We start from the raw sequence: 15,943 nt of genomic DNA on the forward strand, positions 1-15,943 counted from the left end.
CAACGGACATTGTTGAGTAGGATATATTACGAATTATTTACCTTATAGTCAGTGCAAGCGGGAATCGTCTTCCGTACGGATGGTTTTTGGCTTTGGAGTGTTCGGGCAATGAAAAGCTCGGTCGATGCAGTTGTTCCGTACCGGCTGCAGTTTTGCATCGATCTGTTTACGGTTCAGTGGCGACCATCGGCTACTATCCGAAGGAAATCGAGTGGACAAAGCTGATCAAATGACCAAACAGGCAGTACGATATTTCATCATGAATGGCTTGACATAATCCTTATCACAATTGTAAAAGCCACCTTTTCCTATTGGCTCTACAAGGATGATAGGAAAGTGAGTAGGATTTTCGGCATAATTTATTCTATTGCTTATCTATTATGATGACCATTTTGTAACATTTTCTTTTACGAGTAGCATGCTTGCATTTCGTTAAGAATAATTTCTACATAATCGTTTCAACACCTTTGTGCTTGAGATTACAATATACAAAATCATGCAATCTTATAAACAATCCAACAAAGCTTTTCTTTCATTAAGGAATCATTCTTGCAAATTGATTTATTATTTCCTCCGCTTACGGTTGTGCTCTTGGTTAGAGTGCTAAATCAGCACTCTTTTCCATCCTTTTATCATGTGCAGCGCCTAATGGTATGCAATCAGACAGTCGTACCGGTTTGTTCAACCGTTTTTCACCAGCGCGTATATAAACACTGACCATCCGGCAGTCTATCCATTCGGTTGAAATCCGAAAAATGGGGACCACTAATCTCCCGTTTTCCCATGCCAGCCAGAACCTTTTTACGCAACGTCCAACACTGACATGCACCATGAAATCTAATGACCCGAACAGGACGGCGAACTGTCGGCGGTTTAGCTTACGGAGATTACCGATTGTCCGGAGGGTCTTCGATGTAAGTAATCCCAACCGACTCCTCGGAAGGATCGTTCGGTACGGTGTGTAAATCTTTCGCCTTATTTTGCGAAAGGAACCCGAACGAACCGGTACGGACATTGTCCAGCTGAAAAGTCTTTTCGGTCAAGCGAAAGCTTCATTCCAACGTGATGATGAACCTTTTGCCGGAGGTGCTTGTTTTTGTTTTTGAACCTTCTGGTTATTCTGCCGGACCGGTGCAGAAAGGAAACACCGGCTTCATAAATAAAGGAAACCCGACAAAGTGGAGGATTGAATTTGTCACGCTTCTCAGACGGGATAGCAGCATACTTGCTGGTAATTGACAGTTGGCACAGATGGTAAAATGAAGTCCGAATTACATCTGCACCGGGTACCGAAAAAAAAAAACAAAAAAAAACGCTGAATGCTTCCTTTCAGTTAAGAAAAGTTTTTTTTAGTTACGCCTTAAAATTTGCTAAACGCTCCAAGAGCGAGAAAAAAGGTTAACGTGATTTTGTTAAAAAGGCAACGAAACATTTCAGCACACTCTCTACGCCAGTGCTGAGTGGAGCGGAATTCCTAGAAATTATTCACTTCACTTAATTCTCCACACATTCACCACACAAGTTTATGAGCACAATCCATCCTCACCGTACAAGTCTCCCACAAAATGTTATAAATAAAGTGTCATGCATTGTTCCTTTAGCATGTTTGCGTTTCGCTGATGGGACGATGATACATTCGCTCGCTACATTCACCCGGGGACACACTGGTTGACGAGAATGCGCGACTTGATAATGCAATTCATACGACCGGAAACTTCCATAAAGCGTAGCTTTCCTCGAGCGCATAATTATTTGCATCGTGTTTCTCCTTCTACGTGCTGCCATCCGTGAATAGTTGTGTGTGTGTGTGACGAATGAAATTGAAATTTTACGGTGGTTTATGATATGTGTGAAAAGACATTTGCATAGCAAAACGAGCACAAGCGCAAGCGTTTGCGTTCGAGCAAAACAATGCACTTTACTGTGAGTTTATTTGTCTGCAGAAGGAAGATTGATATGTATGTTTGAAAGTGTTAAAAGATGCATAAAGTGCGAACAGTAGCAATAAAACAATAAAATGATTTATATTGCTCATAAAGCATTTCAATTCCACATCCGAATGGATCAATTTTGTGAGAAAAAAAACGAATCAAAATTGAAAGATACCTTAAACCGTATTCTTTCAACTTTGATTTAATAAATCAAATATTTGTATTGTTCAAGAAACAGTACCTAACTTCAATGTACAGAAAATTATAAATATATCAGTATGGTGAAATTTTCTTGCGCCTGAATTTATGCAACGCACTTAACAAAATTGGTTTGAAACGACATTTTTGTTGCATTTTAAACGAAATAGTAATACTTACGAATGGACAAGGGTAATATGTTAAATCTTTCAATGCTTTTTTTAACATTACTTGAAACAGTAATAAAATAACGTATTTTATTTAAACTGGGTTATTAAAAAGAAAATAAAGCTATACTTGAAAGCTTTTTTTTATATTGTTTTTTAATCCCTCGCTAACATTTCCAACTACGACTGTCAATTTCGTGCATTTTTTTCTCTTAATTCCTACCTCCACACTAATCGTGGCTTAACTCCACAGAGTCTCTTAACTTTTCCAACCCAGAGGTTTTTTTTTCGTACGCTTAACACTTTAAATGTTCATTGTTTTCGTTTGTCAGCCTTCAGTGATCACCAAGCATTAAGCAGAACCATTTGCCACCGGCAGCTTCCGGACCGACACAAATGCCCGGACACGTTAGAACGCTTGCCTGTACGCTGTATCGTTCCCTCGGGAAACAGGAACGCGAACGAACAAAGCACAAGCATTATTTAGCTCCATCATGGGATCGGTGCATGGGAAGCACTACCCACACCCGGGCAGACTGTCTAAAAGGTTAAGGAAGCCAACGGGACACCGTCAACAAACGGCGACAAGATCGGCAAAGCTGAAAACATAAAAATAAAGCAAACCAAAAAAAAAAAAGATACAGAACACAGAAACGCGAGAAATCACAACGCGGGCAATCGATTAACTGCATCTGTTCGGTTGGGTTGTGCCCGGACAGACACACGGAACGCTTAGAATCGGGCACATTTCATGCACCTCACGTACGGTGCACGTTGTCGCCATTAGTTTTTGCTAAACATCGGCAAGAACAAAAAACCACGCTTGCCACGTGCATGATCCGAGTTAATCTCCATCCGGAATCCGGTAGGAAAGGCAAACTTTTGCTACTGGCACACACTTTAAATGCCGTCGGTATTCGCGGTGCCGTTCAACTCACCGACACAGCATGTGTGTATGTGTGTTTGCTACGACGACCAAAGTCAGTGGAAAATCAACCATTGGAAGCTGATAGGGGTGAGTAGACATCCCTTACTTCGAACTGTTTATTCCCACTCACACACTCACACAGAATTGCTTGCCAGACTGCCAGGCAGCACAGCTTGTCATAATAATCATAATCATCGTCATCATCGACTGCACCGTCGGTGGTAGTTTGGTGGTCAATTCACGGCTTATGAATCGAAAGCTTATAAGCTGCAAAACCAACAGCTCTCACCTCACCAGACGACCTGTCAGGAGCTCTAGCACCATACGAGCAGGTTGTCCAGTTCGGGCACGTTCCACATAGAATGCTCTCACAATACGCGTATGAACGTTCCGTTCCGTTGAGAGGTAAAATATTACCCAATCGGGACCTGTTCCATTTTGTTATTTCCTTTTTTTTTAGATAAAAAAGGTTGAAAGATTTAAACGTCTCCATTCGAGCATTGGAACATTAGACTGCAATGAGACAAGGTATGGTCGCGCGGGAGAAAGTTGTTTATGCTTCAATAAATAGCTTTTTCTATTGTCCGATGTAATTCAATCAACCTGAAATAAAGCTCAATTTAGTATTGCTGAAAATAGATTCCAGTAAAATACTTCCCCTGAGAGGAGTTATAGCCAGATACGTTAGGTTCTTTTTTATGTATTGTATATTTATACTATTTACTATAAATAAATGATCAAATTAACCGCAATTTTGCGCTGGCAAAGAAATACATTACCCAAGTAGTAGATTAATTTCCCCTTGCAATCGCTCAGGAAATACCAAATTGGAACATTTTTCATCCTACGAAAGGTTGAAGCGAGAATCGCCCCACCTTATTGGAACCTTTAACAAAAATAGATTGTCATTACTGTCGCATTGTCTTTCGTTGCACTCATTCGGCTGAGCCATCTTTTATCCAGCCCACATGCAAAAAGGAAAGGAATTTATTTCATTAAAAATAGCTCCCAATGCACTTCCCGATCTCATTTGTTCCGGTCGTTGTGTTGTGTTGCCGGAAGATTACACTACCCTTTACGTACAGCAGTGTCACACAACCACTTAAAACTGTTACTTTATTTTCTATCCGATAGCTCTCGTTTATAGCCTCGTGATCGAAAGATTGTAATGACGAGAGGGCTGCACAACGGAAATGAAAAAGCAATAAATCCGTATTTGCGCCTGATTGTAGGCAAAATTTACTTAAAATTCAATATATCTACGCCTTTAAGTATTCTATCCGCATCACAAAAATAACTTTCAAAGGTTTTAAAAGCATCTGTGTAGAAATCGCTCTGAGGTAGTCCACATTGCAACAGAGTAAATGTATCGTTTTTTTGTTACATGATTTCATGTCCGGTTTACAATACGAATGGATTACTTTGAGGAGTTGTTCCTTTAAAGTAATTAATTTTGTTTTTTTAAAACATTCATTTTCACTACGATTAGACCTTTCAGACAAGTAATAATCTGTGAAGGGCAACAGACTGTACTTAGTCGTGCATAAATTAAACACTGCCTCTCGACCTTTCCCTTTTACACATAAAACAACCTTTTCCTTAGGTGAATACGTTTCTAATAGAGTCGTTCAATTCTTAAGAGAGACTTCCCTTCCTGTCTGGCACACTTTCCGATGTGTCCGCGTGTCTGTTCAGTGTACGTGACGCACGTGAACCGTGTACTACATTCAACTCGAGTCATTCTTGATTGAATCACGTTCCCTTCTACCGCTACATCGATGAGCCAAAGCGATGAAAAATCTATGCAGCCACATTTCAAACCTTGCAGCATTCTTGCTAAAACACCGTTAAGGAAGCATCCACACAATCCTAACCACAAAGAAGTTCCTTTTTTTGGACGAATGTTCAGGTTCTTGGTGGCGGTGAAATCGAGATGGAAACAGAACTGAAGCCAGACTTGATGATATCAATAATTTCCTCACCTTGCTTGTGCAAAATCGTGTCGAAGCGAGTTTTGGAGTGCAATGGAAACATATTCCGAAAGGGAGAAATTGATACTTTACCATTTCACCTATCGATTTCGAACCCATTTCGTGCTGAGGCTTGCTGTTCCGGGAAAACAAAGACACTATCCTATTGGGGAAAGTTTCCCGAAAAAAGAGATTCATTTTGCGGTACTGGTCTTTGTATTCCGAATGGTTCCATTCAAACACGCTCAGGTGTGCCCCCGCACCGAATGGTGAACCGAACGAATTGATTCGATTTGTCGAGAGGTTCATAATAATGGCGGTAACATAAATTAATGCTTCACAAAAGTTCTTTCAGAATGCTCAATCTTGCTGGTTGCTGTTTTTTTTTTTGGGTTAGCGCGAGACGCACATCACGAACCAATGATAATGTTTCTTTGTCGACGTACCCTGACGTGGAATGAGGGAGAGAAAATCAAAGACAGAAAGGTAGTATTGTCGAAACATTTGTTCCGTCTAGACGGAAGACCCATAACTCCGGGAAAAGGATGCTAACCGAGGATGTTTGCTTGCCGTACTTGTCCGTCTTTCGTGTTCCAAACATATTTGTCCGCATAACTATACACCATAGAAAATGCCGAAAGATAAATTATGTTGATTAGCACGACAACATCGTGGTCTTTTTTATTTTATCAATAATCTTTTTCGACTTCTTATTATTTAGAGGAATTCTCAAACGAAATTATTTAAGCGGAACTCATTTTTAGTGATCTTTTGTGGGCTTATAATGTTTGAAAGTATGCAATCAATACATGGAGAACCCGTTTTAAATGTCCATGCGGTGTTCCCCCTTTGACCATTTGCTCCTATTCACCTGTTCGGATTGTCACTCAAAACGAATGCTGGACTTGTTTGGAAAATAAAAATTCGCTAACTTTCGGGGGTGCCCCGGTGGTGCATGTGATAAACGGCGCCAGTCCACACGACCGGACCGGGTTCAAATCCCATCCGGACCGTCCCTCCGTAGCAAGGACTGACTATCCGGCTACGTTGTAAAATAAGTCGTCTAGTAAGCCAGAAATGGCCGGCGTGACCTGTAAGGTCGTTAAGCCAAGAAGAGAAGAGAGAGAGAACTTTCGCTTGGAAGAATAACCCCCAAAGAAGCTCTGGTGTAGCTAACCTCTGCACATACTAAAGGGTTAAATGTGGATTCTTTCTTTTTTTTACAAGGAGTTTAAAATCTTCAAAAGACTCCCAGTATGGAGGATATATGATAAGCAAAAACTTAGTAAAAAAAACTCTCCTTGGACCCTTTGAAACCTCCCACGGAATCACCTTGCGGTATTACTTCATAGGAAGAGCAATGTTGTGGCTCTTAGTCTGTCTTGTTACGCAATACAAACATTTACACCCGCTAGCACCGCACTGTAGGTCACAAGACTGTGCACAGAAATTCTCACACACATTCATAAAGCTGGCTCCATTTTCGCTTAATCCTCTCTAGCATCTGGCGAATCGATTTGGAAATGGACTCCCACAAGACTCCGCTCTGCAGCATAAACTGCACCTGGTTTATACGGCATTCCTCCGTGTCACGTTTGCTGTTCAGCTGCTGGCGCTCCTCGGCGAATCTTGGACAGTGGAACAAGTCATGTTCCGCCGTCTCTTCTTCGTTCGTACACGCTGGGCACTGAGGTGAGGAAGCGTGCCGAAACCTGTACAGGACTCCTGAAGCAACCGTGACCAGAAATATGATCGCAATCACGCCGTATCGCTTCATACACCTTGTACACAGCGTTTTGGTGCTGTTTCTCCGTTAGGCTGTGCGTCCAAATTGGTGCTCCATATCTCATCGCTGACGTAACTACGTTGGCATGGAGGCGCCTTGTGCTGCTGCTCAGTCTTTCCATGTTTGAAGTGCCGTTTGCATAGCCTTCTTGCTGGCTTCTTCCAGATGATCCTTGAATCTCAGTCGGTCGTCGATTTTAATTGAGAGACTTAACGCGTTCGAAACCTATCAGTATGAACTCAGTTTTGGTGTGCGCAATCTCCAACTTCACAGCTTTCATCCACTCATCGATCTGCATTTCCACTTCCTCGGTGGACTCTCCAGTGATTGTCAGGACGATATCGTCTGCAAAGCCGGTGAGTTGTGCTCCTGGAGGCAGAGCGAGTGTTAGAACGCCGTCACACATGACGTTCCACAGGGTGAGACCAAGTACTGATCCCTGAGAGACGCCCGCTGTAATGTGGGTCATCATAACCACTTCGTCCATCTCGTACTGCAACACGCGTGCGTCGCGTTACCTCTTCAGCACCCCGAATGTGGATTCTGGCTTTGGGAGTTCCAACTACTGAGCAATGCTTCAGCAACGTTCTGACCAACGAACAGTACAGTGATCTCAGACATAAGTGGTCCATAAATGGTGATAGTGACGATAAAATTGTATTGAAACATGCCATTGCAACGCTGATCGCTTCATAAGCCGTAAAGGATACGATAAAACGTCATAATTGGCTAACTTATATTGGGGCATCCATTCGGAGAACTTAGTCAAATTTGGAAATATTGAAAAATAGTCAAGAAATAGTTAATCAAAACATTTATTTGTTAAATTGAGCATATTACATATAACACAGAAGAAATATGTATATTACGGACATTATTATTTTATTTTATTTATTATATAATTAATGACTATCAGCCATCAGTATTGTCAGCCAATGTCAATCACTTCACACATAAAAACATATATGTAGGTACCTATTTTCTTTAATTTTTATTTTCAACTGCAGACTCTTTTACAAGATTACAGCGATTCATTCATTCTACTGTTCAGTTGTATTTAAACGAAAATTAACCGTTCCGTTAAGTTATATGTTTGACCGAATGTGTTTAATTTCTCATCCATGTTTTCCAATATCCACTCAAGATAAGCATCTACATCAGTATAGATCGCAGGATAGTATGAGCTGTAAAGTTCGGGTTCTAGAATAAGTAAGCCACGTATAAAGTGACGCTTTGACCCTCGCAGGTCTTGCGTTGTGTGGAGCGCAAAGCCTGGCAAAGCCGATATGCGATAAAATGCATTTTTAAGATATTTAGGCAACAAGCTACACTGTTTCGTATGCTGTATCTCAAAATTCAACGCTAATCCATCCCAGCGCTCTTGACATACGGTCGAATTGATATATCTGCGACCGACCTTTGACGTTTTGAAGATATCCCTGAGCGTACCAAAAGATATTGTTGCCATGCTTGATGCGTCATAACTACGTATCTCGTCTATGATTGGCAAACAGATGGGTTTTACGTGGTTTTGTGAGATGTCGGCCGGTCTTGCAAGCTGTACCAGTGCAATATCGTTGGCATAACTTGCCCTGCTATAGTGTGGATGAACGATGATTTTTTTTATTGGTATCATGTGCGTTGTTGGTTGGGAATACGTAATCTCCTCATACTTGAGCAAATTCTCTTTATATTGCTTAAAGTATACGCCAAACTGAACGAATAGTCTGCAACAAAACATCATATAAGTATCTCGAACTTAAAGTGTAGAGGACTAGTGTAACACTTACTTTTTTTCTTGCTGTAAGCAACTCGCGATTCCCACAGCGTACCACTCGCTAATCAGCACCACGGCACATTTGTCAAAGCCAATGGACTTGTTCGTTGAGTTCCATGAAAATACGAATCCAGACCAAGGTTCAGTTTCATTGGTTCCCTCCGGAGTGGTATCTCTCGTGTATATGCCACATGTGTTAAAATTGAAAAGTCTTCCTTTCGATGTTTTCCGCACTGGCATACGATCCACACGGATCAATTCCGATGGTTGGAGTTTGTTGGACGGAGTATCACGATCATGAAGCTGCATGTTTTCCAGAATCCAATCGAGATACGGATTGATGTCCGTGAACAGATACGGATAGTTGGGATTGTGATAATTAACCAAATCTTTGAAGCTGTTTATACCGCCTAGAAAGTAACGCTGCTTCTCTCCAATCTGCAACAATGTTTGTAATGGAGCGCCCGATTTCACCGTTGTTGCTTCACCATAGTCTTCATCCAAAACGGCACAGCGCAAATGATCGGTCAACGTCACTAAGTAACTCTCCTGTGCGAATCGTTCCTGGCAGTTCAACAGATCCAGCGGTAAAAGATTACTACTTTCTTCGTGGTCAATGTACATCGGCACCATCAATTCAAACGGTGTACTATTGCGAAGTTTCTCCGTCAGAGGCATACAGATGGGACTGATGAATGGTTTTGTAGTGTTGGCTGGCTCTAGTAGCTCAATTAGAGCGAGATTATGCATATTTGTAGTTGAGTTGTACCCCGGATGGATAGTAATATTTTTTATCTGCACTTCTTGGTACGGGCGATCACATTTTTGAAACATACACACGATTTCAACCCGCATATCGTGACGTGGATCTCCTAAGTAAATGGATCGCCTGAAATTATAAATTAAAAAAACAAAACAAATATCATTAATTGAAATTACGACATAAGTACGACAATGTAGAACCGACAACATTGTTTAGCAGTAGTGCTAATCATGCAAATATACTGAATTTAATTCCGCTTTCCGTGTTATGCAAGCTAAGCTAGTAGTCCAGTAGTCTTTCTATTGTTTTTGCTGTGCTGTCAAACATATGAAATAAATATCTTATGTGGCTAGAATACCAATTCAAACAATTAGGCTGGTGTCATTGCTCGGTCGTATACGACTAGTTGCAAGGCAAATGTATGGGATTTGACAAATAAGGTCGCACGACCAATTTGGTCGTACGACCAAATCAAATGATTTTGATTTGGTTGCACGGTCGTATGCAACAAGTTGAACTCGCTTGTATAAACGCGAAATAGGTGTTATTTCCCAACCGACAAAAAACGCTTAAAACGCTTAGCATCCGACGTCGAAACGACGTCGTTTCGACGTCGAAGGGAAGTACTTTTTCGACGAATATTGTACGTTTATAGTGTCGAGTTCAAAACTTTATGAAATGAGAAAAAAAAATTACTCATCCCCACCCCACACCCCCTTATGCTCACTCTCACGCACCTCACTCTGCTTCCTCATTCTCCTTCACCTACGCCTGTTATGTTATTTTTAACTCTAACTAAAACTTTTTCTATATACTCCTATCTTGTGTTTCATATTGGATTTGATCAAGAGCTCCACATATCGGTTCTAATGCATTTATTGATTTGAATACGCTGCTTCATAGAGAGGGGTGATGAAAATGAGCAGTTTGTATATTCCAAAGCAAGAGCACCGCACAACACAAGAAGAAGCACGCCTGCTGCAACATTATTTCAAAAGATGAATGAACGTTGAATTCAATGCAGGAATTTGAAACTAATTTCGGGTTCGATGAATATAACCGAACCTGAATCTCGAAATGGCAAACATTGTGTAACGATTGTGTTTTTAGTTGCGAATGTTAGATATGTATTAAATAATGAATAATTGTATACACTTTTGTTACACGGTAAACAATGTAAAAATAAATTTATTTTTCCTTCCACTTTCTTTTCAATACAACCGTATCTCTTGAACCAATAGAAAAAAACAAATACTGTTTCGTGTCATACTGACGGTGTGTTGTAGTTCTTTGAACTGTGAACGCACACACCACCGTTTCTGATACGCAAGCACTTTCTACCATCGTTGATGAAAGTTATCCGTGACTTGTTTCGGGTTTGCGAATATATTTCGGAAAGGTACCCATTTTCGTCCACCGCATTGGTCATTCCTGGATGAATTCGTTTTTGATCCTGAAGAATATTTCATCTTTTGAATGCAGTGCATCTCACTTTTGCCGATGCCAACGCATCGGAATGATTTTTGCACACTTTTGGCTATTTAGCACTTATTTTCTCCATTATCTGGATCGCTACTATGTCAGGAATTGTTGATAAAACGCAGCTACTACACAAATCATTTGAAAAAAACTAAATAAATGTAATAATTTCTGTACCATTTCTGTGGGTACCTAACAAACGAACGTATTCTACCATCAAAACTATAGTTGCGTTAGCGCACCAAACAGCCTACATAGATTAAACGCTTGAAATGTTCATGTGTGTGTGAGCCGTAGAGCAAATGACATTTCAACTCGTCGTATATCGCTTGCTCTGTCGCTTGGGTTTCTCGGTGTTCATGTAAACAAATTGTTTTAACTGCCAATTCAAAAAAAAATCGTACGACCAAATCGGATGAGCAATGACACCCCTCGCAATTTGGTCGTACGATAAAATCGTATACGACCGAGCAACGACACCAGCCTTAACATATATGGTGGTGTAGTAGTATTAGAACGCCCAAGAAAGGTTTGAAGTACATGCTATAAACCCAGAAGAATCCAAGGGTAACGGCTGTCAATCGTGCTGAGGGAAAAAAACCAGTGAGCGTTCTACAGCGAAAGAGGACAGACCGTTTTTGAATTTTACTTTATTTTTACTTTATTTTACTTTTGTTGAATTTTGTCTATGAAAAAAGAGAAAGAAGAAAATTACAAGAAGCCTTCTAACGCTTGTGCAGCAGAGGCTGCCGGAACAAGTAGTATATTCCGCATGTGATAAATATAAAAAATAGCATATAAAATTTTCAATTATGAAATAATACAGTTTAAAATAAAAAGCAAAATTTGCATTCTGCTAAAAATATAATGAACCATGTTATTTAAAACAATTAAATATATTAGCATCAAACATCGACGTACCAAGTTGATCTCAGATCATTTGATCCCTTATTATTGGATCGGATCAGGTTGCTTAGCATTGGATTATATCAACTCAACTGATCCACCTCCAAGTTTGCATCACTATTAAATTGTAGCGAGACAAATGCAAATTGCTACGGTAAACGATAAAGTAGAGGAAAACCAGAAATGACAGACTATGAACTCCTTTGATAATTTAGTACCACCAAAGAAGACTTCATTTGCCAAAAGACGTAAGCACTCATTCCATACCAAAATTTTGAATTTTGTTCATGTTGACCGATTGATCGAAGAAAAAGCTCAATAAAGCTTTCGTCGACTCTAACGGATGTCCGGAATACTAATTTGCTTGCCGTTTGGTTGGAGTCTTTCTGCCGGAAAGTATTTCGTTTGATATTCAGAATGATCTCTAATATCAAACTTACAACAGTATAACAAAATCATACGTACCATAACACCGCTTCACTAAAAACATGAGCCGGAGCCAACGCATATCGATCACTTATTAGCACTACTAAACTTGCGATTTCCTTTGGCAAAATTCGGGGGCTAAAACTAAACGTTTCTTCCGTACGATTTTTAACTGCTTTTAATGTCCCGATCCAGGGAATGATAGTTGAACTAGCAGTAACTACATTTAATCCACAGGTATCCATATTGAACAATTTCAACTTCTCCTTGCCCGGTTCCTGCTGCAACTTGATCCATTCGGCTAAAGTGGCATTCGCTGCTTCCGCTTCGATGTTTCGTGCTACATGATGTTTCATGTTGTATAGCATCCAATCAAGATAACCATACAGATCAATATAGGCATTCAGTATACTCGTTACACCTGTGCAGGTGAGTCCTAGTATGTCTAAGCCTCGTAATATGTATCGCCCGTCAGCACCGAACATAATTCGCTCCTGAAGAGGTGCTCCTCTACCCATAGAAGTACACTTCAGGACATCCTCAAATGGAACGGCCACACAAAGGCTCTTCTCTTCTACTGGCAGCCCTGACGTTACGAATGTTTTTGTACACAACCTCAAATCCACGTAGTTTACGATCTGGTCTCTGTAAAGACCTTCATCCAAGGAGTAAGACATCACTGACAAATTAGTCGTTAGATTTGTGTACAGAGTCGGTGTAACTGGCAAACAGATGGGTTTCACATTCGGCTGCGTAGTGTCTGCGGGATCTCGAAGCTCGATCAGTGCTATATCGTTGTTAATGGCGTTAATGGTAAATCTGGGATGGATGATCACACGTTGAATTTTTCGAAGCTGTGGTTGATTGGAACACACCGTAACTCCATCCCGTTCGAAACATTTTTGCTCAAGTTGCTCTAATGGTATGCCTAACAAGATACGTAAACTTTAAACGAAATGATACTCAATAACAAGCAAAAGGTTGTGCAATTGAAATATAATTCGTACATACTTTTTGACACCATCTTTGAAGCAGCTTGCTGCACCTACAGCATACCATTCGCTTATCAACGTGACGACACACTTAATTTCTGGAACATTCGTTACGACCATTCCTAGCCAAGGTCGCGGCGTCGGTTTTCCGTTAGCGGCAAATGTTTCGGTATGAGTTCCACAAGTGTTAAGGTTAAACAGCGAAAGCTTTTCTTCGTAATCCACTTCCAGTTCGTTAGTGTCAAACAATAGCACACGCGGATTAACGAATAGCTCGATCCATCCCATGTACTTTGCAACATCGGTGAAGGCAGTATACTTCGTGGGATCGCAAAGCTTCGTTCCTATTCCGAAAGGAATAAACGAAACGATGCCCCGCACGAACCATTTGCCTTCCACGTTGAAGAATAAACCTCCGCCGCTGTCACCATTGCATGCGCTAACTCCCTGCTGTCCTCCAGCACAGAACATCTCCGAAGTAAGCTGATTAGCGTACGATACACGATCACTTTTGATGCATGTTAATGCGTCCACTACACCAATCGTTGCCTGCTTCAGCTCGTCAGACACAACATCTTGTTCGTTTAGTCCAAACCCTACCAAGCTACCATTCTTACCCACGATCATCTCCTGACCGTCATCCATCGTCCACAGGCAAACGGGCTGAACGAACTGTGTCATCGTGATGTTGTTGGTCAGCTTCAACAGTGCAATATCGTTCATAAATCTGCTCGCATTGTACCCTGGATGGGCTATCACCTCATCCACCGAGTGTTCTTGCACGTATTCACTCTCCTCGGTTAGATGAATAGCACCCACACGCACCAATATCCGGTTCTCTGGGATAGGCCCATTCTCAAGGAAGACACAGTGAGCGGCTTCGGATAAGAAATGACACAATTGTTGGTATCTATGCAGACATACTGGCCAGATGATGGCCCCTTTAACGCGCATCTCTACATACCCGTGAGAATAGTTTCCTCGTCAATGATTGATCCACCACAAGCGTACTCCAGCTTACCACGCACACGATGGAAGATGGCGGCATGCCATGGCCAGTGGCCTGGCTTCGCGTCAACACCTTTGTGTATCAGATGAATTGTCTTTACTCTACGTTTGCCACAAGCTATACGGTTGGGCCCTAGCGATTGAGACGACGTACACAAAACACTGGACAGCATTACGACACTTATCAGTGGCCAATTCATGGTTTGATTCCGAAACTTCACGCTGTTGAGTTATGAAATCTTCCCAATCCTTATCACCCTTTAGCTCATGCACTGATGTTACAGCTTCACTATACCACTGCTAAACATGGAATGATTGCTGATGTGAAGTGGCGAAGTTCTTCATCTATGTGATAAATAATTGAAATCAAACTGCTTCTTTCTTTTTCGAAGACTTCTTCAACAATTCGTCAAGACATATCAAGTCTGGTGATTTATTTATAAACAAAGGCTTCCGGTAAGGCTTTGGGAATTTCCAAAATAAACAACAATAAGAAACACTGGACAACATCAGGTTTAATTATCAGCACGTTAAAAGTTATCAGTCAAGCGAGGAAAAAACCTCTTATTTTATTTTTGGAACAACTTACGAACTGTTTGAAGAACTGGACTATATAACTTAAAACCGGTCATTGAAGATTTAGGATTTTGATTGTGACCTTGACGTCAGAAGAAACATATCGCCTAACAAGTTGTGTTGTAGACATCCAAGCTAGTTCCAAACACAACGTGAGTGAACGTATTCTATTAGAAAACAAAAAAACTATTACCACTACTTCTTCTTCTCTTCTTCTTTTCTGGCCTGCTCACGGTCGAGCACGTCGCGTAGACATGGCATGGTCGCCAATCCGTTTCCAGGAAACTCGGTCCAGGGCTGCAGTCCTCCATCCACGGCTGCATCCGATCTCCGACAGGTTTGACATCACCTGATCCAGCCAACGATCTCGCTGTGCTCCTCTCCGCCTCGTGCCGAACGGATCGCTGACGAGCACCTTCCTGGTGGGGCATGAGTCCAGCATCCTCATCACGTGCTCCAGCCATCGTATCCTTCCGGCTTTAACCACCGTCAGGATATCTGCACCGCCAAAGAACTCAGCTAGCTCGTGGTTCATTCTCCTTCTCCACACGCCCTGCTCGCACACACCGCCAAAGATAGTCCTTAGCACCCGCCGTTCGAAAATAGTGAATGCATTGGCATCCTCCATTAACAAAGTCCAGGACTTGTACCCGTAGAGGACTACCGGGCTACCGGATCAGTGTGCGATATATCGTACATTTCGTGTGTTGCTGGAGCCTTCTGGATCGCAGATTACTACTACTATAAATCATATCTTTTAACTTATCCTGCACTATAACCACTTGCAGTCTTGGCCTGCTGCAGGAGATTTCTCTAAACCGCTCATTATCGCGGTCATTCGAGTGGATGTATCAACGTCGTCACTCCACCTCAGTTTAGACCTACCACGCATTCTCTGACGACCTTAAATGATCTTTTCTAAAAAACTTATATTCTAGAATTATTACTTATATACTTACTTTTCTTAACTGATAAGGAGATACAGTGAACCGTCGTATTATCGTTCATTTGTATAAAGGATATAAGTTACAATTAC

General features: G+C 41.3%; 1 protein-coding gene across 2 annotated transcripts; it reads right to left on the minus strand.

Moving 5' to 3' along the window:
- Positions 1–8,031: 8,031 nt before the first annotated feature.
- On the minus strand, positions 8,032–14,533 carry LOC125771509 (uncharacterized). Of its 2 annotated transcripts, XM_049442190.1 has the most exons (5): positions 14,288–14,533; positions 13,343–14,201; positions 12,371–13,276; positions 8,771–9,646; positions 8,032–8,707 (listed from the first exon to the last, which is right to left on the minus strand). In XM_049442190.1, exons 1-5 carry the CDS (start codon positions 14,529–14,531, stop codon positions 8,038–8,040), a joined length of 3,555 nt encoding a protein of 1,184 aa, XP_049298147.1. In that variant the 5' UTR covers positions 14,532–14,533; the 3' UTR covers positions 8,032–8,037. The 2 variants fall into 2 exon arrangements, with proteins under 2 accessions (XP_049298147.1, XP_049298148.1); XM_049442191.1 differs by having other exon boundaries at positions 8,676–9,646.
- Between the last annotated feature and the right edge of the window lie 1,410 nt (positions 14,534–15,943).

Source organism: Anopheles funestus, chromosome 3RL (assembly GCF_943734845.2).
Source record: "Anopheles funestus chromosome 3RL, idAnoFuneDA-416_04, whole genome shotgun sequence".
NCBI classification, from domain to species: Eukaryota; Metazoa; Arthropoda; class Insecta; order Diptera; family Culicidae; genus Anopheles; species Anopheles funestus.